The sequence below is a fragment of the Seriola aureovittata genome, chromosome 11, assembly GCF_021018895.1.
Source record: "Seriola aureovittata isolate HTS-2021-v1 ecotype China chromosome 11, ASM2101889v1, whole genome shotgun sequence".
In the NCBI taxonomy this organism is placed as follows: Eukaryota; Metazoa; Chordata; class Actinopteri; order Carangiformes; family Carangidae; genus Seriola; species Seriola aureovittata.
In genome coordinates this window covers 21,042,091-21,065,211 of record NC_079374.1, presented here as the reverse complement: position 1 = coordinate 21,065,211, position 23,121 = coordinate 21,042,091, and the positions used below count along the sequence as shown (strand labels likewise).

The following is a 23,121-nucleotide window of genomic DNA, read 5'->3' as shown; positions in this document are numbered from 1 at the left end:
TTCACACGGGAAATAAACAGCGATCTCCCATGTGAACGTCCTGTGTTTTTTTCACCACATCTATCCATTCTGATATCCTTCCAATGAGGACTTTTCACTCTCTGTCACCTGACTTCCTCCTTTACTCCCGTGTCCTGAAAGTTCACCTAACAACAAAACCGAACTATGAGTCGTGTAAGCCTCTTACACGGACAAACCATGGGGACCTATTTTTGGGGAGGAGAGTCTTTATTAACCAGGATTCTTCAGTACACAAAGACGAACGTTAATAGGAGCATCCACAACTGGCTTTGAAGTGACAATTTTCCTGTTGTAACATCATATATCATATATCATCATACATATATTTACTATTGCTGGACATCAGTATAGGTACTGACTTCAGATCTATTTTTATTCCTGTTTCTTTCATGTTTTCTGACCCCAAATGTTAGGACCTCTCTCCAGAGCCACAGCAGGAGCGTTGCCTCTGTGTCTGGATGCCAAAGACACACCTGCCCGTCTCTAAAATAGCTTCCTGGAAAGAAATTCCTTGAGCAACAAAGAAGACGTTAAGTTTGATTCCAAGTTAAATGACTTCACTTTCAATTAGGGGCTTTCTTACAGTAGAAAAACTACGAATGGACTCTATCTGCTCGTCTTTGTCCATCATATCGATCACTTCTGACCACAGAACCTTTAATTGCTCCAATATTGAGCTTTCTACATTTCTCTAAAATAATCACATGAACAAACCTCAGCCTCAAAATAACCCAGAGTATTTTGTCTTTTGCTTTAAGCGTGACATTAATTCACTTTTTAAAAATACCATAAGCCGGTAACAGAAGACCCCCCAGTGCCTCAACAGATGAAGGTATCATGTACCGTGAGGTGATAAAAGTAAAGCACATGGTATTTTGCTGCTACTGCACAGACACATTAAAGATACATGAACATAAAAGGGGTGTTAATCTTTTCACTATTTGTTAGCATGCAGTCACCCAGAAGCCAAAACACACACACACACACACACACACTGACACATATAGACGCTGGATTCGTCGCTTATGAGGAAATTGCATTGGCTTATATTAATTCCGTGGAGACGTGCTCAGCCCCAACCCTTAACCTAAAAACAAACAATCCTAGAAAGCTGCTTGTTTGACTTGTGGGGAGCAGGTCTGTGGTCTTAAATAGTAAGTGAATCCCTTAAATACGAATGTGAACACAACGGGTTTTCACGGGACTGGACGGATTAAATAAGCGCTGGATATTTTATGCTGTTATGCGTTTCACCTTCGCCGTCAGAGTGACGGTTGTGAAATGTGCGTTTAAGCGTGCATGTTCATCTCACACCTCTTGTCTTCCAACAATGACACATAAGGAAACCACAGACAACAGGAGTGAATTCGCAACCACAGGACCCAGTAGCTCTACAAAATGCTGCCAAGTATACAGATGAGGACTCTATTGTGCATATCCACAATGTAATGTGCGTACAGACAGACAAAAGAGAGTGTGTTTTTGCCCCCCCCCAAAAGTGCGCACAAGAAGTCGTCTCCGAAGCCGTGTGTGTTAGCGTCTTCATGTCTGTGAGTGTGTGTGTGTTCTGACAGGTGAGAAAGCTACCAACATAATGAGGGTTGTACGCCACCAACTCTCCCATCATGTTTTCTGTCTGCTTTGCATGGAACTATCACCACAGTTATGACCCAAGCTGTCACAGCACTGTGAGTGTGTGTGTGTGTGTGTGTGTGTGTGTTGTGTGTGTGTGTGTGTGTGTGTGTGTGTGTGTGTGTGTGTGTGTGTGGGTGTGCGTGCATGTGAGTGCGTATGTGTCACAGTTCCTGTCATATTTTCCCAAGAGAACGCCTCATCCCAGCGACAGATTCCTCCTCCTCTTTTCTGAAATGACAACTTTGTTTAACGGCTTTTCGTATCCGGACAAGATCTCTTTTTCTTTCTCTTCCTGGCTCACTCCTCCCCTCATTATTTCCCAGTGTTTCACTTTTCAACGATTTTCTTTTTTTTTTGTTTTTCTGTCATTCTTTGTCTTCCTCCTTTTCTCTCTCTGTCCCCTTTCCATCTGTGGCTTTCTGTAATGTGCTGTCAGGCACATAACCAGTGGCCAAGAGCCAGTGTGTGGGAGACACAGAGGAGGGGGGGGGGGGGGGGGATATTAGAATTTTTGAATATTTGAATTTAAAACTCTTTTATTAATGGCGTTGACAGGGAAAATAGAGAGTGGGCAAGACACATAGATAAAGATAGAGAGGGAGAGAGAAAGAAGTCCACACACCCAGAACATTGGGCTACACCTCCTGCTCTCCATCATCACGTGTACTGTACTTTCACAGAGTCAAAAAACACTTTTGTGATTTGATCAGACCTCACAGTGCTACCCGTTAGCCAGGTGGGCGGTAATTCCTGTGCTGCTGCTTTAAAACATCGATCAAATCATTATTGTATGATCAGAAAATCATCTGACAAAATACTGGCTAACAACAGCAGCTGGACAGTGTGACTGGGTGGGTTAGAGCCGACAGAAATTTGGCTGCTTTGCTGCACAGTTGCACAGCCTGCGAGCATGTCTGAGCGGCCTCACATAATACATTTCCATGTCCACACTAAAAACCTGTTGTTAAGCTTTATCCACTTTGGAGACCATTTAGGAAAAGCTCTCTTTTCAGGTGTAGACGCAGCCCCCCCCCCTCCAAAAAAAGAAAAAAAAAAAAAAAACAATTTCAAATTTAGCCAGCACAGTGTGAACGCAGTCAGAGTGAGAACATGACACTGCATTCACTCAGCCAACACCTCCCCTCAGACAGACAGAGACAGGTGTCCCTCCCTCCCTCCCTCCCTACAGCTCTGTGCCTTTAGTAGAAAGCAGAGAGACATACGCAGCTTCTTAAGTCAGCGCACACACACACACACACACACGTGCACAAGACACCTGCACAAACACACACTATCTGTCCCGCACATAAACACACGGATGCACACACAGAGCCTGCGGCCACGGACTCAGATGGATCCAGAGAAGGGTTTGAGGTTTCCAATCCGTCTCTGTGTAGGAGGAACACAGCTTCTAACAAACTGTTTAATCCCATCATCGGTCTCTCTCTCCTTCTCTCTCTCCTCTCCCCCATTATATTTCACTGCAGCCAATCAGTAGTTTGATGAGGTTTGCCATAGGGAAGTACAGAAATCCTGAATTTGTTTCTCCCACACTTTCCCCTGAAATTTGCCTGTTAACAAGCTGTGAACAGGATTTTTTTTCTTCCTGCTTGCATGAAGGAAATGATGATAAAATAAATTGCTGTTCCAAAACATATAACATGGGAGGTTACGGATATAAAGGACAAGCATTCGTGACGGATTGCTTGCACAGATTTGTGTCGAGTTGTGGAAGTCAGCTGACTGGAGGATCTGAAATTATGTGAGATTTATGTTTGTGTGTTTTGGGGGTAGGTGAGTTTCAAGAGCGAGAAAGCTCTACAAAGCCTTTCTGATGTGAACCAAGGAGAAGGTTTAAATACAGACCCACTTCCAGTGCTCCACCCCTCCCTCCTCCTACTCCCCCCCTCCGCCCTGGTCTTAATTGCCTTTCACACGTTCTCTCTCTCTCCCTCTCTCTCTCTCTGTCTGTCTTTAGGTCAGGAGTTGTCTTCTTACACCTGCACATTTCTTTCAAACATCAGGGGTGCCATTAGCCGTAGACAGAGCGTCTGCACGGCAGACACACACGAGTTAAAAAGGGCTGACAGCACTAAGACTTACAGGGATGTGTGACAGTGTTTTCATGATGTGACAGAAGAGAAAGAGTTGCAGTGTATTAAAACATTAATATGTCATAAATTGTCAAATCATAATTTAATGACTTCAAACTCCATATTAACTGCAGGTCAATGAACTTTAATGTGGGATTTATGTTTATAGAAATTATTGCTGACATTCCCTCTATTGTCTTTTTCTTTTTTTTTTGTACAGTGCACTTATGCGCCCTCTGCTATAAAGGGAAGTGAAATCACGGGTGGCCCCACACAAACATTTTTAGAGGAACTGAAACAGTCAGCTATGAGTAGATTCATATGCACATACACACACATACACCATTTCCTGCTCCAATCAAGTGGATGACTCAACAAGATTCAAACTAAATTCCTATGAATGATATTTACAGCGGTTTCTAGGGAAGTAAAATTGGACTGTTAGGCTCTCTGTCAGGACAAAAACAATTACGGAGGTGGTGAATTCAGCCAAGCCCTCTGACTATAAAGATGCTTCCAGCAGCACTGATAATCCCCATAAGGCAGGACATGCTGTAGATCATGAGCTGCTACTGATCTTTCTGTCTTACTCCTACTTCTTGTTCTTGTGTATGTACGTCCCAGGGGAGAGAGGAATTTCAAATAATACACATTCACAAGCAAAAGCAGCCATTACACAGCATAAAAAAGCTGATGCCTGAGAGAGTATTCTTACAGTAGTGTTCAAATACAGTCGAAGCTAAGCAAGCCTCTTTTATATTACGGCTAAGTTAATACAGGAGGCCATTAGCTTCAGATACAAGTGAAGCACTTCCACGGCCCTTTTTATGATTTGTCACCTGATACAAAATTTGTTGAAGCAGGAGTCATTATATGCCCCATAGAATTGAATATTAAAAATGTCATTGCCACCCAACATTACAAAATACTGTCATTCACACTCAGCAGCCACAGTCAGTCTGTCAGTGAAGTAGTTAATAGAGAGTGAGGAGGATGACTGACTTCACTGTTATCAAGTAATAGGCCTATTACTGCTGATAGATGGACAGTGTGTGTGTGTGTGTGTGTGTGTGTGTGTGTATAGCAGTAGTCTCCAGGACAACCAATCGATTCCTCATTATGGCTTTAACACACATTGATCAGGGTCAGTCCTTCACAGACACAACCAGCCAACCATCCCAGCCACATACACACTACACACACACACACGCACACACACACACACACCCACACACACACTTACAGTCATTACAGAAACAAACACTGATGTGGCGGACCTTCAGTGCCTAAATCAGAGCACTGATATTATCATCATTACCTGCATTACCTGAGTGTGCAAGAGAGAGTGTATTCTCTAAAACCACCACCTCGGAACTTCACAAATCTTCACATTTCAGACCTTGTTGTGTAACCTGAGGTCACTCAATCAGCTGAGGGGGTAACTTAATCTAACCTTCCACTGGGGTTGAAGTGTCTTGCACTGTTTATCCACTCCAGGTCTTTTCTAACATTTGCAGAAGAACAATCAACCAAGACAAACACTTGACATCTTTACTGCTTCTTCTTTTCTTTTTTGGAACCAGTAGGAGATTTTTTGTTTACGTCATTTCACAGACGGGAAATAACACTTCAAACCACAAGATCAAAGGTTGGAGGAACATAAGCTTGTAGTTGATTTGTGTGCGTTTGCTTGGATGTACCTGTGCTGTTGGTGATCCCAGCCATACGGGGTGCAAGCCTGGTTTGCAATACTTTGTGTTCATCTAGTGTAATCAGTGGTGAGGAATTCTGATTTATCAAAGGCAGGTAAATAAACCTCCAACTGTAGCTTTCTAGTAGCATTGGAAGATGCTTGTCTGAACGCATGACTTTCCTGCTGGTAGAGTCACTGTGATGTTAATTCAAACATGCAGGCAGCTGCTAAATGCCCACAGCTGGTAACTGAACATCCACTGCCACTCTGCATGCTGTTCCTCTCTCTGTCATATAGTCTCTTCATCTCTACCTCCGTCTTTTATTTTTTCCCTTCCGCCCTCAGGCCAGTGTCACATCACATCACTTTCCCCATTGCTCTTCCTCCTTGGTCATGTCCCCAGGACTTTACGCCTGCGAGTCAGGTGTGTTCATGTCACCGAACACACCTGAACCTCAATCTAGTTTCCAGGAACGGTGCGTGTTAAAGTTCATATTAAAACATTTGTTTCAGATTACATGTGTGCTAGTGTGGGTTGCTGAGTGGAGTGGAGAGGAGAGGAGAGGAGAGAAGAGAAAACAGACCTAGCATGAAGTTAAATGATTGATTGAGGCAGAGTACAAAGACAAGGTCTAAATCATTAGTGAAACCATTATCGTTGACTGCAGTTTCTCTGTCATATAAATCACTTCTTAACTCACTGCTTTACTCCACACTTATTGTGTAAGCCACATAACCGTGAAAGTGCCTACGTGCCTGTCTGCCTGTTGTGCTTACATTGTATACAAGTTTATTTTAGAGCTCAAAGATGCTCACACCTCTGCGTGTGCATGGTTTTGTTTCTGCCAGCTTATGCAGTAACCCTTATACTGCAGGTGAGTGTGCGTGTGTGTGTGTGCGTGTGTGTGTGTGTGTGTTTCTCATATCACTGTTACAGATAGCATCTGATTAGGGTGTGAACCGAGGTAATGGAGCACTGGTCAGGGTGGAGAAGGAAGAGAGGATGAGAAAAAGTGACAGACGTATAGAAAAAGGATTTAAGTGATGGATAGACAGACTGAGGGATAAAAGAGGATGAAGATGGATATAGGCTGATGAAAAGTCTATAAATGGTAAAGAGAGAAGAATAGATGCATTTTAAAGAGGGAGAGAGGAGAAGGAGAGGGAGAGAGGGAAAAGGAGAGAGTGGCATTTGGCTTCCTGCCTGTGATTTCTCATATGTAATGCTGAATAATGATTTGGCCTATAAAAGATTGGCATACTGCAGAAGGAAGTGGCTGAGAAAGGGAGAAGGAGGGAAGGGAAGGGAAGGAGCAGAGATATGAGACAGAAGCAGAGAAAGGAGATGGAATAAGAGGAGGACAGAAGGAGAGGAGATGTGATGAAGAAGGAGGCATGGAGGGAGGAGGAGAGAACAGAGGTTGGGACAGGGGAAGGTGCAAGAGTAGATGAAAGATGATAGATGCGGTCCATTGGGCAGTGGTGACGGGGTGGGAGGGGTGAGGAAGGGTGAGATGAATGAAAGAGAGAGAGAGGGTGAGGAGGAGGGAGAGAGCCAGGAGGAAAGAGGAGAGGATAGAGTGAGGAGGTAGCTGTCAGGATGATTTGAGCCTGCCCTCAGCGGACCCTGACGCTGCACTTTTCCCTAAGCAACCGTGTGTGTGTGTGTGTGTGTGTGTGTGTGTGTGTGTTTGGTTGTGTGTGTACACGTGCGCGCACACACACGTTCTTTCCAGACACTCCAAATAGAGATCTTGCTTTCAGAGACAGAGTAGGGCAGTGAGCTAAGAGGAAAATGTGAAGTAGACAACCAACCGCTGCCTGAAAAGGCTACATACACTGTAAAACACTATTCTGTAGGTTTGACTTTCACTGTATTAGAAGTTGTCAAATGAAGGATTTAATACCACTTTCTATGACATGACTGTACATTATAAAGACTAATATCAGTCAAGAGAGCAACTTCACCTCACTTCTTTTCCTGTTTGCTTTTATCTCTGCTTGCTATATTTTTATTTCATGCTTCCTAACTGCCTGCTTGTCTCTCAGTCTCAACATGCAACAAAGCCAAACAGCCAAAAACAACGCTGGACACCACAAACTCTAATCTGTGTTAATTCTTCTGTGAATACACACCAATAATACTAAAGTATTGTAAAAACACTGTGAGAGAACTGGACTGTGTAGAGAATTAAAATTTGAATGTCTTATGATTCATTTGCAGGGTTAAAGCAATAGTTTGACATTTTGGGGAATACATTCATTCGTTTTCTTGCAGAGAGAACATTACTGTGCTCATGTCTGTAGTAAATATGAAGCCACAGCCAGTAGACTGTTAGCTTAGCTTAGCATAAAGACGAGGAATAGATAGAAACACCAAAAAAAACCCAGAAGAGTTGTGGTTATACTGTGAGTTATGTATCAGACTATTTCTTGGCCACCAGCCAACCTGCTTCCAGTATTATAAACTAAGCTAACCATCTCTTCACTGGAACTGCTCTCTCTCTACTCTCGGTGAAAGAGCAAATAAACATTGTTTCTCAAAATGTCAATCTATTCCCCTAAAGACATATACAGCCTTCATTCTGTGCAAAAATACACTGCAAAGTTCGGTTGAGGCTCAAATGAAGCTTCAACAGTGTCACTGAGCTCCTTTTGTTTCCCCAGATAGAAGTCGTAGTTGAAGGCTCAGGTGTGCTGACTAAAAGTGACACCAAACATACGGCTCCCTCAGATTAATAAAGAATGAAATTCTTTAACGGAGCAACTATAAGTTTCGCTTTAGCATTAACAGCTGTTTACTTACCAGTCTCGGTAAGAGCTTCAGCAACTTCACCTCTTGCGTTTACAAGACAAGAGGTTATAATACGTCCTCTGAGCAGCGCCGCTTCTTCAGGCCAGACCGAACTCTACAGTGACTCGGTATCAGAAAGTGACAAGACGGTCCGACGGGGCCAGGGCTAGCTGGTTAGCATGCTAACTACAGTAGATGAAATGATAGAAATAGAAGCAAAACAAGAGGGTTACTTTCCATCGCTGGCGACAGCTCTTGGCGAGTGAAAAGGAGTGAAGTTTGATGCTGAACTCATGTTGACTATGTGGCAATAAAAAAAACTTACAAACAGCTCCTATAACAGTTACTGTATATAAATTATCTTTCAAACTGGATGGAAAAAAATGATTATGGTCGTGAACTGCCACACAATGCACATACACACACCCCATCATATCCAAACAGAGTCTCCTCTGTCTGTGCACCCGTCCGTCATGTGGTTTTGATCCGTTCAGTCTTTTATAAGAAATACATGAAAAGATAATAGCTATAGCTGTTGGATAATAACTGAATCCTGTCACAAGTAACATACCAATGGTGTACTGTGTTGTCCGTCATGTGATGGGAAAGGGGAAGTCATGGTGAATAATGACAAACCATAGCAATGCTCATTTACTCAGGGGCACAAGCTTTTTTTTTGTTCATCATTCTCGCTGTTGGTCTCTCTATCTCTCCCTCCAGCTGTCTCCCTGCACTTAAACAGCCACTGTGTATGAATGTTAATGAAAACATCTCTCTCTCTGACCACCTCTCCATCGATTTTGCCCGCAGATCCAGAGGAGTGTTTGACAAAATGTGATGCATTATAGATTACACATTACCATCTTAAAATTCCAATCAAGACCATAATGGATTAGATTGCTTCAACATAGTGACCTAATAAAACAACTCTCGTCTGACCGGGGCATGGTGATTCATCTGTGCGAGTGTGTGTGTTGATCGTGATCATGCTTATGGGAGAATCAAATGCAGCAAATAGGAAACATATTCCCTATTCACAATGTAATCTTTGTCGAGAAAAGTGGATGACTCCTCTGTCTCAGCAAGATGTGTGTGTGTGATTTTGTGTGTGTGTGTATTCTCTGCTCAATAAACTGAAGATTACAGCTTCAGGAAACAGAAAACTGCTCTTAATCTACACAAACATATAGACAAACACTCTAATGACCATATTACATACATCAGATGATTCAAGAATATTATGAAATTTAGCAATTAGAGACAGACAGAGGGAGAGAGAGCCAGAGACGGAGACGCTGGTATGTGTGTGTGTGTGTGTGTCTGTCAGGGTTGTTGATGACAATCACAGGGTGACCACATATGTCTGCCCCCCACAGACACTCAGCTTCTTCTGCTTGGCCTCTTTGCCCTCTGAACCTAACAGCTCAATTTCAGCCTACCCCTGCACACACACACAGACGCACACACATATATGCAGACACACACACTCAGGGTGTTGGGCGCCTGCAGATCTAAATAGCTCTGCGCTGTAGGACACTTGTAAGTAACAGACTATTAGGCTGGAGATGTTGCCACCAACACTGCAAACATCTCAGTCCTACTGCCGTGGTTTGGAGAATCACTTTTCAAAAAATGTCTTTTCTGAAAGAGAAACTGAACGGAAAAAAACTATTCAGACCATAAGTCTTACAATATATAACAACCACAAATACACACATGCTCTATATGTATAATTAATAAATCAGAGCCTGTTGTTTGTAGAGGTTCAACCAGACTCTCTGCCCCTGGGAACCTGCTGGGCTTTAAATGCATGTAAAAAATTCAAAGAGAAATAGGAAAGAAGGGCAGAGAGGGAGAAACAAGGTTGGGGCAGAGGGAAAAACAGAGCATGAACAAGAGAGGGACGAAGAGGAAGAGAGAGCATCTCATGCATCAAACTTATCCGAAGATAAGAAGTGCAGCGTGGAAGCAAAAAAAAAAAATGACGAAGGCAGGGAGACAGAAAGAGAAGTATGTTTTTATCTCCACAGCACAGTGGACAAGTAAAGGAAAACAGAGCAGAGCACAGCGGGCCTTCTCAACCTTTTTAGCCTTTCAACAAACAGCCAGCCAGTGAAATATTGATGCTTCAATTCCAACAAAGAAATGTCTGAATGATTTTGGTACATCAGAGTGGGGAAACTCACCTATCTATAATTGATATGGCTGAAATGTTAATAACTGGATGGGAAAGCACCGGAACAGAGGCATATGACGGAAGAGAGAGAGGGGGGAAAAGTGTAAGTGTGTGTGCTTGTACGAGTGTGTTCGTCTATTTGTCTGAGCTCCCGACTGTGCCAGTGGGTTTGTATCTGTAGCCCCGTACGTTCACAGTGCCCATTAGATTCCTCAGGGACAGTAGTTTCATTTAAAGGGCAAATGACAGAGGACTTCATGAGTTACTGTTTTTGAAAAAGCATTTTTAAGTTTATGCATTTTGTGTATGTGATTTCGATTAGATAACTAGTAGCTGCCTCATCTCATCATCTTTTCCAAGTGTTTTTAAAATGAAAAAATGTTTTTCCTCTGTGCTTTCAGAATAAATTGTTCCACTCACAGCCTGTGGGTCTGTGTTTATAGGGGATGTTTTTCCTTGACTTTTTTATGGTATTTGGGCCAGAAACCATTAAACACGCTGTTCCTAAGAGATATGTGAAATTGGTCCCTAGAAATAATTTAATTTCACTTCAATTCGTTTTTAATGTTTTAATATTCCTTCAAATTCCTCCTCAAAGCATCTTGTTTTCACTGGTGCTGAAAAAAATCGATGTGACTTTTATTACAATTTATGTTGTTTTAAACTTTATGACGTCTTCTCTATCTTTCCCTGTGCAACCCTAAATATCTGTTTGCATCTCAACCGCTCTCTGCCAGCGTTTTTCCATCATTTCCCAGCATGCCTACTTCTTTTCCTGTCCGCTTTTATCTCTGCTTGCTATATTTTTATTTCATGCTTCCTAACTGCCTGCCTGTCTCTCAGTCTCAACATGCAACAAAGCCAAACAGCCAAAAACAATGCTGGACACCAAATCCTCTAATCTGTGTTAATTCATTCGAAGTGTGAAAACCATCCCAGAACAGTAAATGTGTTGTAATTAGACTTTGATAATTAGAGACAAGGGACCAAGGGAGGTCCCAAAGTGATTATTATGGGATAGCTAAAGCCAGAGAAACAGGAGGAGAGTGGGCTGAAGTTCACCAACTAAACTCTCACACAGAGACATGCTTGTGGAGAAGTAAAAGAAGTGTCTCCTATTTCTTTTGTTGCATTCTAACTTCTCCAGCAACTTTAAATCTTTACATCTTTTCCTTCACTCTTTTTCTCTAAAGCCCTTTGTCTTCCATTCCACCCCACGTGTTTAAAATGTATTAGTTTATACGCCCTGTCCTTACCTGCAGTCCAGCTTCTCTATCTCAAAGTGCGGGTTGAAGTTGAGGACAATGCGTTGCGAGGGCTCAGGGGCTGTGATGACCCAGCGGCAGTTCTGGTGAGGTGGGTACTCGAGCGGGTAGCCAGGTGTGGTGATGTATCCGGCGTCGCTCGCATCTAAATAGCCACCGCATGGCTCAGACGCTGGACGAGGAGAGAGAGAGAGACAGAGGCAGGATTAGAAAGTGAAATCATGTATATATGTATATAAGTCTGAAAAGTCAAGTGGAAGCAGAAACATGTTTTATTTTCCCTGACTTTGGTCCATTACATCGCCTTGTGTAATATATGGAAATCTTTCAAGTCCTGAAAGTGTTTGAATTGAGATAAAATTGCTTAATATTTTTCCATTTTACACAGGTTCAGGAGCGGAATAAGGTCATTGATTAGTGTTTCCAGTGTGATAAAGACAACTAAGACAGGAAAAGACGGGAAAATCAGAGGGCAGAGGTTAAAGGAAAGGAAAGGGAAAGAAATGAGGAAACTTTATTGCAGAATAAAATTAGAAAAGACTGATCAGATAAGGCGACAATAACAATATGGAACTATAATAACCTCCCCTGCTTCACAACAGCAGATATAAGTTTGGAGTCCCATCAGGGTCAATTTTGTTTATCAAGACTAACGCAGGAATATGTCAACACCCTGTATGAACTCATTTATATTTATTTAAAACATATTTGTTCATCAAGCATGATTTGACAGTGGGAGAGGGGGCAAACCCGATAAGAGTTATGTTTGCAGAGACAGGATATGAGAAACAAAGAAGTGTGTGTGTGTGTGTGTGTGTGTGTGCGTCTGTCTGTCTGTCTCTGTGTATGCAGAGTCAAGGTCAATGGAGCATCATGACGTGTAAAGACTCCATTCTGACCCAAGAGTGACACACACACACAGACACAGACACACAGGCCTCCAGATGCCACAGTTACTGTCACAGAGCGGATCCACTTGTCAGCAGTCATATGTCTGTGTCATGTCATAAACAATGCCGCTCATTCATTGCTGCAGATGTAGCCTGACATAGATGGGTAACTCATATCTATGACACCCAACGACATAACACATACAAGTCTATTGTAAGGACATCTATGGCAGCTATTGTGCACCATGCTGGCTGGCCTGTTTGATTGACTATGCAGACTTATGTCTTATGAGCTGAACTTCTTCATTGTTTAAGAGCCATAAAACTTAACTTAAACCATTTGGGTGGATGCATGATGAGAGATGTCTTTGTTAAAGCCAAGCACTTCCAGTGTAACAGCTCAGTCTGAGCCACTATCTGTCAGAAGAGACTCAAGAACTGTTTCTAGTTTGCTCATTTAACATCCCCCAAATAACATTCCACCAATACAATCTAATTGTTATCAAGCGCTACATATAGGATATAAAGTTTTTTTAGCGCTCGCACACAAGTACGTATCTGAAGTGTTTGTTAAGTGGACTATTACTTTTGAAAGAACTACTTTATCCAGGGGATATTTCTGCACTAAACAGTGATTGCACACAACATTTGGATGAATTTCCAACAAGTATTTTGAGCAAAATGACGTCCACGATGGACCAGATTATTCTATAAAAACAGCATCTGTGATTGTCTGCTGCTTGCTGGTAAGGGTTTGGCTAGTGGGCAACCCACTAAAATAATTTCCTGTAAGAAAACAAAGTCATAATCAATCCATTACAGTCTGTATTACTGAGACTCAAGATGCCTCAAACACCTATCTGATAAAAAAAAAACTGTATCCATTATTTATTGCCACTGTGCTGAGTGGGATGACATAGCCAAGTCAAACTACTCAGCAGAATACAACATGTTTTAATGCTATTAATAGACTGTAAACCTACTCTGAGAGGAGTTAGACATGCAAACATTAACACACACACACACACACACACACACACACACACACACACACACACACAAACACACAGTATAAACACTTTTCCAGATGCCATCTTCAAAACAAATTAAAGGAGAGGGTCAAACAAACATGCACAGTGAAAATCTAGCTTTTTTTTTTTTTTTTTTTTAACTTTTGTCGTGGCAGCAAATTTGCCACACATGGATGTACACTCATACACCCAAGAACCAGCAAGGGAAGATGAAAGTGGAGGTCAGATCTCAGCGCACAACATGATTGACACTTTGGCAGCTATATCTGGTGTCTACCTCACACTGTCTGCAAACAATTAGTGATCATCCCCCTCTATCTCTCTCTATCTCTCTCCCTCTGTCTGTCTGTCCCTCATGCTGTGAGCCAACGAGTCCTGTCTATCGCCTCCTATCTGTTTCCAATCTCCTTGGTGACATACAGTAATACAGGAATAGAGTTACAAGGCCTATGTAACCCGGCCAGGCGCATTTCATCCCAGCACCACCTGGATTAGTGCTTAACCACTCTGGAATCTCACAGCAGCATCGGCCAAACACCACTTTTAGCACACCGCTTAGATAACTGTATCCAACCAAAAAAATCTGGGATATGCTGAGAGGCAGTGCAAGAGGAGAAAAATCTAAGATAGTTGGTAAATTGAACTGATTAATAAACTGTTGCTTGGGACTCATAATGCATACTTAGTTGTTACTGGGCATGGTTTTAAAATGCAAGAATAAAAACGTGTTTTAATTACATTCAGTCCCCATATGAGAGGCAGTGAAGGTTTATTCTTTTTTTTTTTTTTTTTAGAGAAGACTACTTCACTCTTTACTTTGCTTCTGCTCAGAACTGACTCCACTCACTTTCTTTCATTTTTTTCAGACTACCCTCTTTGCCTCCTCCTCCTCCTCCTCCTCCTCCTCCTCACCTCTGGCATGTAGCCGATAAAGACAGCACCTCCGAGTGTCTGATGAATAAGGCCGGTGTGATAGAGAGGCAGATGCTGTGTGTGTAAAGTATTGTGTCTGCTCTGCTTTAAGGGCCTATTAATCTCAACACGCACACACATACACAAAATCAGTCAGCGATTATCACGTTCAAACAGGGCAGAAGGTGACACAATTTGGTGCATGCATGCACTCAAATACAGTAGATATATGATGCTGCGGTGGAGCTCATCAATCATTACAACACAGAGTTCCTGCAGTGATAAACCGATATACAGGGGGGGAAGGAAACATTTTTTATTTTGGGGCGGGACAGCTAACTGCTCTCTGCATCTCTAAATCCAAGAAACTGTGTAAACGCAACCTCCAAAAAGGGAATATATTGCAATGCTAATTTGTATTCCACACTTCTGCACCCTGACCTGCATGTTGGGAAGGAAGTGCAATGCATGTGTGTGCGTGTGTGTGTGTGTGTGTGCGTGCGTGTGCGTGTGCGTGCATGTGTGTGCGTGTGTGTGTGTGTGTGTGTGCGTGTGTGTGTGTGTGTGTGGGGGGGGGTGTCTGAACAAAGAAGATGCTGAGTTGGGAAAAAGCCTGAATTCATGTCAAGAATTATCAAACAGGTAAAAGTGAGAGAGAGAGACAGAGAGAGAGAGAGAGAGAGAGAGAGAGAGAGAGTGTGTGTGTGTGTGTGTGTGTGTGTGTGTGTGTGTGTGTGTGTGTGTGTGTGTGTGTGTGTGTAAGTGTCAAACAGTGAAAAAAAAGGAAAGAACAGAAGAGATCTGAGGCATTAAAAAAAATTGCAGGGTTGAGAAAAGAGGAAGGAGGAGAGAAAGAAAAGCATCGCAGTTACTTTTAGCCTTTAAGGATAATTTGCCCCACTGGACGTCTTTTTAGCAAGGTTGCACTGAAGCCAGGTCTCAACAAACCTGCTGCGAGTAAAAATGTCAAAAACAACCTGTAAAACTCACGGCAAAAGCTACAGCTAGAGACCTTGTTGCAATGGGGGCACACCAACCCTGACACATGTTGACATTCTGACCCGCTCAACAGTTATTACTACATTATTTCAGGAATACTCAGCGCTCATGGGTCGCACCACACACCCATCTTCGTAGACCTTCATTCTGATCTCAACAAAAAAACTAAAAGAGCAATACCAGCCCTGCTGTCGTGGCTGCTAAAAATTGGATCTAAGTTGCAGTTTAATCTGAATCATTCTTTTAGTTTTGCCGTATGACGCCCAATCTTCCTTCAACCGGCCGCACAGGTGGCAGCCCACCTGGTAAAAATACACCCTTACAGCTAAAAGTTCTACATTCAAAAACTTTTATCAGCAAAAAGTACTGTAAGTATGAGTGAAGGCCTTCTCAGTTATATTATTAGATATGATTGGATTTGTCTAACATGTGTACATGGCGAGTGAAGGGAAACTACTATCACCTACTTTATATACAGGATATTTGGGTAGTTTAATTGGAAACAATGTAACTATATTTCATAAACTCTTCTAAAAAAAATAATAATAACCATATAGAGGATATCTAACATCTCTAGTGGATTCAAAAGCACAACATTTCCCTTTCAAATTTAGTGGAGCAGAGGTATTAATAACACAAGATGAAATAACTCAAGTTAAGAACAAGTACGTCAAAACTATTGAACTACACTATTCAAACACAGCCAGTGTCCCTGGTCACAGTTACAGTCCTGACTCTGCTTGAATCATCTGTGGTGAGCTGGTATTTCTATAAGAAAAACCTCAGTATAAGTTGAAACATAAGTACCACATCAAGACATCACCCGTTTTCCCTGTCTGTGTTTGTCCGTCACTCAGAGGAAACACTTCCCTGCTCTTGACCCCAGACTTCACACGAGGGGGACTTTTCTCTCAACCACATCAGCATGTGTGTTCTTCAGGCAGAGGTTGTATTTAGACCACATATTCACAACAAAAGCACAAACACAAACCGCTGAACATCGCTTATCCCTCTCTGGCTTAGATATCAATGAATTTAGACCACACACACACACACGCACACACACACACATGCAGGATAAGCAGCAGTAAACGGTGCTAAGCAGTCAAGCAGGGATATGAGACAGGTCACTGCATTATTTATGGCTCTCCGCCACGTTTAGTATTGCATCCTGATAACACCTATTCAGCAACTTTTCCCCACATGCGCGCACCTCGACACACACATACACACACAGATGCACCCATACAGAAATGCAATAAAAACTTGTACAGAAATGCATGCGCAGCAACGGGCGCACGGAGGGGCGACGCAAACAATCGCACAGAAAGTCACAAACATGTAGAAAAACACACTCGCTTCCACATGGAGCCGCTTTGCAAAATTGAACTAGATCCTTGTTTGTTAGCCCCAAATGCAAATTCTCTGACCTTGTTTCGAAGCTCTCTCTTACGGATTCATTTTCCCTCAGAGTAGGCCGTCTGATCTGACTCGAAAGAAACGCTTTTTGCAATCGCAATCGATTTGCTAGTCTGCAGGAACTTTTGGCTAATGTGTTCAACCACAGTCCGCATTCATTTCAACTGCGAGAGCCCATAATGAAAGCATTAGTGGTTTAGTGTTTGTGTATGAAAGCGAGAGAGCATGTCTCACCCAGCTAACCATGAGCTTGTTAGGAGGGAGGCTATCATTTGGCAGATCAACTTATTATCCACCGACACTGGCCCCGATACTCAAAACAGTAGAGCGAGTCTGATATTCTCATTATTTTGACCTTGTTGGAAACAAGTCCCCAAATACAACAATCAATAGACTGTGAACATCTGCATCAAAGCCTGAGGGGAGGAAAAAAATGCAAATTTTTTTACCATGGATTTCTAGGCATTTTCAGTAGGATGGCTCGGATCCAGCGTCACGAAGCTCTCACAAAATGCTACATTTGGAGTAAAAAGCTTTTGTATGACTCTGGGAATATGAAATACACTGAAAATAACAGGCTGAAAATGTCTTCTTTGGATCAAAACCAAGGGGTTTTTAGTCATCGAAACCTGGGAAACCTCAGGAATGGACAGAAAGAGAGAGGGGAGAGAAAGAAAGGGAGAAGGAGGCAGAGCAGGACGAAAGAAGACAGAGTAATGCCAGAACATCTGTCTCTCATCATCTGAAAAGAGAAAGTCAGCAGCTCAGAACAGCTCACTGGACAGAAAATAAAGTACACACACTCACACACACACACACACACACACAAACAGGTGGGGTTGCGCTTTTCTCCAGGTGCCCTGCATTAAGCCACAGTGGAAAATTACAGACGGAGCAGAGTGTGTGTGTGTGTGTATTTTGTGTGTAGAAAATAGAGAAAGGGGATGGTGGAGGACTACAAAGGATCCGAGAAACAAAAACAAGGATGGGAAAAATGAGAGAAGAAAGACAAGGACTCATAAAAAAGAAGGATGAGTGTGTGATACAGAAAAAGAACTGACATGAGAACAAGCTTCTCAACTCAAGACCAAAGACGCTACCTGATCTACGGAGATTTGCAAAGAAGAGAGAGATAATAGGACAGTGGACGGGAAGATAGAGAGAAAGATTTGGGATCACTGACAGAGAGAGGAGTAATGAAAAGCTAGAAATAATGTTCAGAAACACCTGCAGAGAAAGAAAGAGCTCTAAGTTAAATGAGTTGATTTGGGACAAACTTCCGTGGCTGGATTACTAACACACTCAATGTCTGCAAGTTTGCGAGATATTCATCAAGTCCTCCAGATTACATTACGAACCAACTAGCTTGTCCACAGCCTCTTAAACGACGCATATAGCCGTTTCCCGACCTGACGCCCCTATCGGCAGGATGACATCATTTGCCTAAACTGCCGTAAACTGTCACAAAGCACATACAGTTTATGATATCACAGCGCTATGGTTAATGCCAACCCCAACCTCCTCTCTATACTCTGTGACAACATCACCTGACTTCCTCCTTTGCGTGGTTATCGTTACCGTGAGGCCTAAAGGGCTTTTAGATGACACAACCAGGACCTTTTTTAAAATAATTTTTTTTTCTCTACATAGTTTACAACTCTGTCTGTTCCTGTTATTTTTCAGTTATCAGAGTATTGCTGTGAAAGAGCATGCATCCTCAGCCAGTCTGTCCAATAGAGATAAAGGTCAAACAGACACAGAAATGCAGTTGGTTCTTGGCACCCTAAAAAAAAAGTAATTTGGGCATTTATTCTTCAAGGTCTTATCTCAGGAAATGATTGGAATACGATAAAAACAAGTACTGAAGATATTCAAAATGTAAAAAAAAAAAACTAAATATATACATGATTAAAAAAACAAAAACAAAATGCAAACTATTTTTCACTACGTCCAAACATAATCTTTATTGCATCTTTAGATTTTACTCTATGTGCTACATAATAAAATTGCTGACTTTCATTACTGTCTCCTGGCTGTGGAGTCTGTAATCACTCATCCCGATGTACCAGAGAGCTGATTATGTAAAGAATTTATCAATGGACCCTAAATCTGGTGTATTCATTTAAGCGACTGTAAAAAATAGTAAAAGCAGCATACTTAGAGCTATACATCAGCCTTTCAGACGTATGAATGGAGTCACTCTAACAAGCCATGTGAATGGATTTCCACTGTTGAGGTTTTAGTCTCCTCCAGCCAGAGAAAACAAGGATGAGGGAAACATAGATTGACAGAGTCAGAGGGAACAGGCTGAGAGTGAAAAAAACAATGAGGGAGTGAAACAGTAAAAGAGATTTCCCACCGTTGTGAAGTGGGGCGAAAAGAGGGTGAGGGAGGCTTCTTAATCGGAGCGAGGGAAAACACTGCCACGGGGAGGTGTGGAGAAAGAGACAGAGAGCGCTATTAAAGGAGAGGTGAAGTGCCATGAAACGAGGAAAACAACAGGATGATTCAGCGTGAAGGGAGAGAGAAAAAGTAAAACAACCTGTGGCCTCGCACGGCACTGCTCTGGAGGGACTACTGAGGACACAGAAGGCTTAGCTTAGTACACAAGATCAGGCGCGCTCGCGCACACAAACACACACACACACACACACACACACACACACACACACACACACACACACACACGTTTCTATGTGTGGAGGTTTTAAAAGAAGTGAGAAAAGGCAAATAGTCTCATTTGAAGGATTTCCATGATCTCCCCTTTCCTCTGAGGACATTTGTTCTTCACAAAGACACAAATACAACACACACACACGCCCTGATCGCCCCATCCTCTCTAATTACTCCAGTCATTACCAATGGCCAATGAAGACACTAGAACACTAGCAGTTTACTAATGACATGATAACTGTAATTAGAACATCCTGCTAGACCCACTAATTGTCCATTCTCTTTTACGGACGAGAGAGGGAGAGTGACAGAGAAAGAGACAGAGATGGAAGGAGAGAGAGAGAGAGAGAGAGAGACTGTACAGAGGGTTAATTAGCTAAATGTTTATTTGCTTACTGCAAACTAGGTTCCTGATGTCAGTGGACCAGCCTCTCTGTTGTTTGGCCACCATTCCTCCAATGATTGACAGACGAACATCCTCTCATTTCACTCACAATTTCTTCTTCTTCTCCTTTTTTTTTTGTTAAAGTTTCATGGCTAATTTATACATATTTTCTTGGGATTTATCATTACTTAGATGCACCTTAAAAATAAAAGTAAAAAAATGGAAAAGAAAAACACAGCAGCCATCTGAATCGCTAGATGAAAAAGAATAACCCTTAATCCTGAAACCTGGTGGAAAACACCTGCTACCTGCAAGATAATTAAAATGAAACCAGCTCTGAAGAAAGTCTCCAGCAAAGTGTGTCACCTGCCAGAGATTCGCACACTCGGTTGTCACATACAGCCATTTAAATCCAATCATCGGAGTAAAGGCATGGAAAGTTTCCATTTGAACCGGTTACTACGGTTTCAATAACATTGCCATCCATCTACATGTCAAAACATCCCTTCAATCATAATGTAATTTTGTTATCCCTGATGTGACGAAATACAAAACTTTTATTTTATTTGTGTCTGTAATCAGTGTTATATACTTAGTCTTGGCCAGAGAGGCTCCTGTGCTTGACAAAGGAGAGGAATGAATCTGGGTTGGTTTACTGCAGGTGGCTCCACTCAACTACTGCTTCACACTCTGCTGCTTTCCTCTCATTTCACTACTGCCCTCTCATGTTCCCCTGTTCCTCCCTTTCCTTCTTTCTCCTGCACACCCAAACACTCACGATTCCTGACTCTGTCCATCTCCTCCTCTCACCCTCAGTCCTCCGTCCCTGCTCTCGTTTTTTCTCTTTTTATTGCTTTAGTGTTTTTTGGCCTCTTTGCTATAGGATGGAAGTTCACAAGTCGAGTAAAACATTCAACGCCTCAGACAGTGCAGTAGTAATAAAGAACGACTAAAATGGGAATAGAAAGCAATCTTAGAAAATGTCAAGGAATTATGGGAAATGCACATACAAACATGTATGGAGGAGCTGATTTCAGAGTCACTAATTGCCCTTTCTTTTTATATCCTGCTGCGATATATTATTCAACATTCATTCACTCGCTGGTTTTTGCTTTTATTTGACTTGCCATAATACGCCGGTGTATTTTTAGCCTTTCTCAAACACAATAACCAATCTCCATACGCACTGAGTAATTATCCATGGAAACAAATTAAGGAAGCGAAAGGAACAAATACAGTTAAATTCATGTTGGTAGAATATAATATCTATAATATGGCTACTAATGATTTCTTTTTCTAAAGGCAAAGTAATTAATTGAATGTGTTAGTGACAGTGAGGCAGTTCATTATGCACTGAGCTAAAACAGGGTATAACCCCTTTGTTTGAAGAAATGACCTGCACGGTTTGTTTTACTGATGGCATTACGACCCGGTCCAATGTAACATAATATTTAATTACTACAAACCCACAGTGTTGTCCGAGTTCAAGCCTCATAACAGCTAGCTCAAAGTTCAGTTCACACCGCTTCAAATGGACCAGTTCACGTGCTGTTGTGTTTTCAGTAGAACCTGTGTCATGAAGCAGGACCACTCACAACCTATCTGTTTACAAATGTATTTCCACTCTGTACTCATTTGTATTATGCAGAGTGTTCAAATTGTTCAAAAATATCAAATAGATTACAGTCTGCTACAGGCTCCACCAGCGGCTTCACTACAGTCACTACAGCTGAGAGATGTGCTATCATTTCAGTTTTCATGCCAGGTGCCGTAAATCCTTGGGGCGTAAAAACCCCACAAAGTTCTTCTTCTGGTGTTTTTTAGCCGTCGGCAAATAGCTTTTTGGTGCCGTTACTGCCACCCTCTGGTGTGCGAGCACGTTCGCGTACGTTATAGTTTCGAATGGATACGCTCAATTTCACCGTCCGCCAAAAACACAAGCGCGTTGAGTGAACCCGCTCCTCAGCACTGGAGGCCGACCACACGGGGCAACACAGCACCTGGTTATGATGGATGTCGGGTAAAAGCTCGAGGCTAGAAAATAACACATGCATCTGAAAGCTCAATCACACTCACATGTTGTAAATAAAGTTATGAGGTATAGTAAAAGTCTTGAAATAGTGCAGACGGATGACCTAACAGTTAAATGCAAGTGAAAGCGAGCTTCTGCCTGCTCTGGCTCACACAAACACACTGAAACACACACCACTGAGATGCAATCATTTGCAGAAATAATGAACCGTTACTCTGGGTGGACTTGTTGACTTTTTCACCCCCCGAAATCTGGGAAAGAAATTTGCTCCCCTCTGTTTCAGGCTTCTACAATCACATTGGATTGGACCAAGCCGGCGGGAAAAAAAAAAAAAAGTCTCATAAACCAGCCCTTAGTGTGTACCTGTGGGCAATTCATCCCACTGCTTGCTTACTTCTCACAGTGTGCATCACAGTGAGCCGGTTTCATCAACCAGCACATTTCAGCGGAGACACTATAGAGGCAGACAGCTGGTCTTGAGTGGCCAATTATGTCCGTTTATCTCCCTTCCAGGCACAGCTGTGATCAAACGGAATGAAGAAACAGGATCAAACAGCGAGGCTAAAAATCATTCTTCCGTTTCGTTCCCTTTTTTTTTTTTTTGCTGCTTCCCTCTGCCTGTTTCTCTCCCTGTTACTTCCTCCCACTGTACTTCCATCCCTCCCTCCTGTCTCACCCGCTATATATATACACTTCTTAGTCTCACTATGCTTTCCTTTTGCTCATCTCTCTGGAGACGACAGAGCAGAGGCATCTGTAAAAGTTTACTGCTGAGGAAGCTTCAATCCTCCGTAGCCTACTGCTGAGCATGTGTGTGTGTGTGTGTGTGTGTGTGTGTGTGATCCAGTGGTTCTCATCATACCAGAGGGGAGATCTCGAGGGGAGTTTGAAGGAGTCCCCAGTAAAACTAGGGTTCACCTATTAGCAATTCTTTTTTTTTTTGTCAAGAAAATGAACAGAATATCAACAAGTTTTCACACCTGAACAAATTATTGATTGATTTAGTTTTAAGAAACTGATGATGTCATCGTTAAAAGAAGAACCTCTTTGCAAAGGTTTAAATAAAGATTGTGGTCATGTTTAAAAAAAAAAAAACAGTGATG

General features: G+C 42.2%; 1 protein-coding gene across 3 annotated transcripts in view; it reads right to left on the bottom strand.

Annotated features, from left to right (window-relative positions):
• The window catches only part of LOC130177231 (neuropilin-2-like), a 96,369-nt gene that overhangs the window by 69,972 nt on the left and 3,276 nt on the right, over nucleotides 1-23,121 (bottom strand). For all 3 annotated transcript variants that reach the window (XM_056388750.1, XM_056388748.1, XM_056388751.1), the window contains exon 2: nucleotides 11,669-11,849. In XM_056388750.1, coding sequence (XP_056244725.1) covers nucleotides 11,669-11,849 — 181 coding nt within the window. The remainder of the gene's footprint in view (nucleotides 1-11,668; nucleotides 11,850-23,121) is intronic.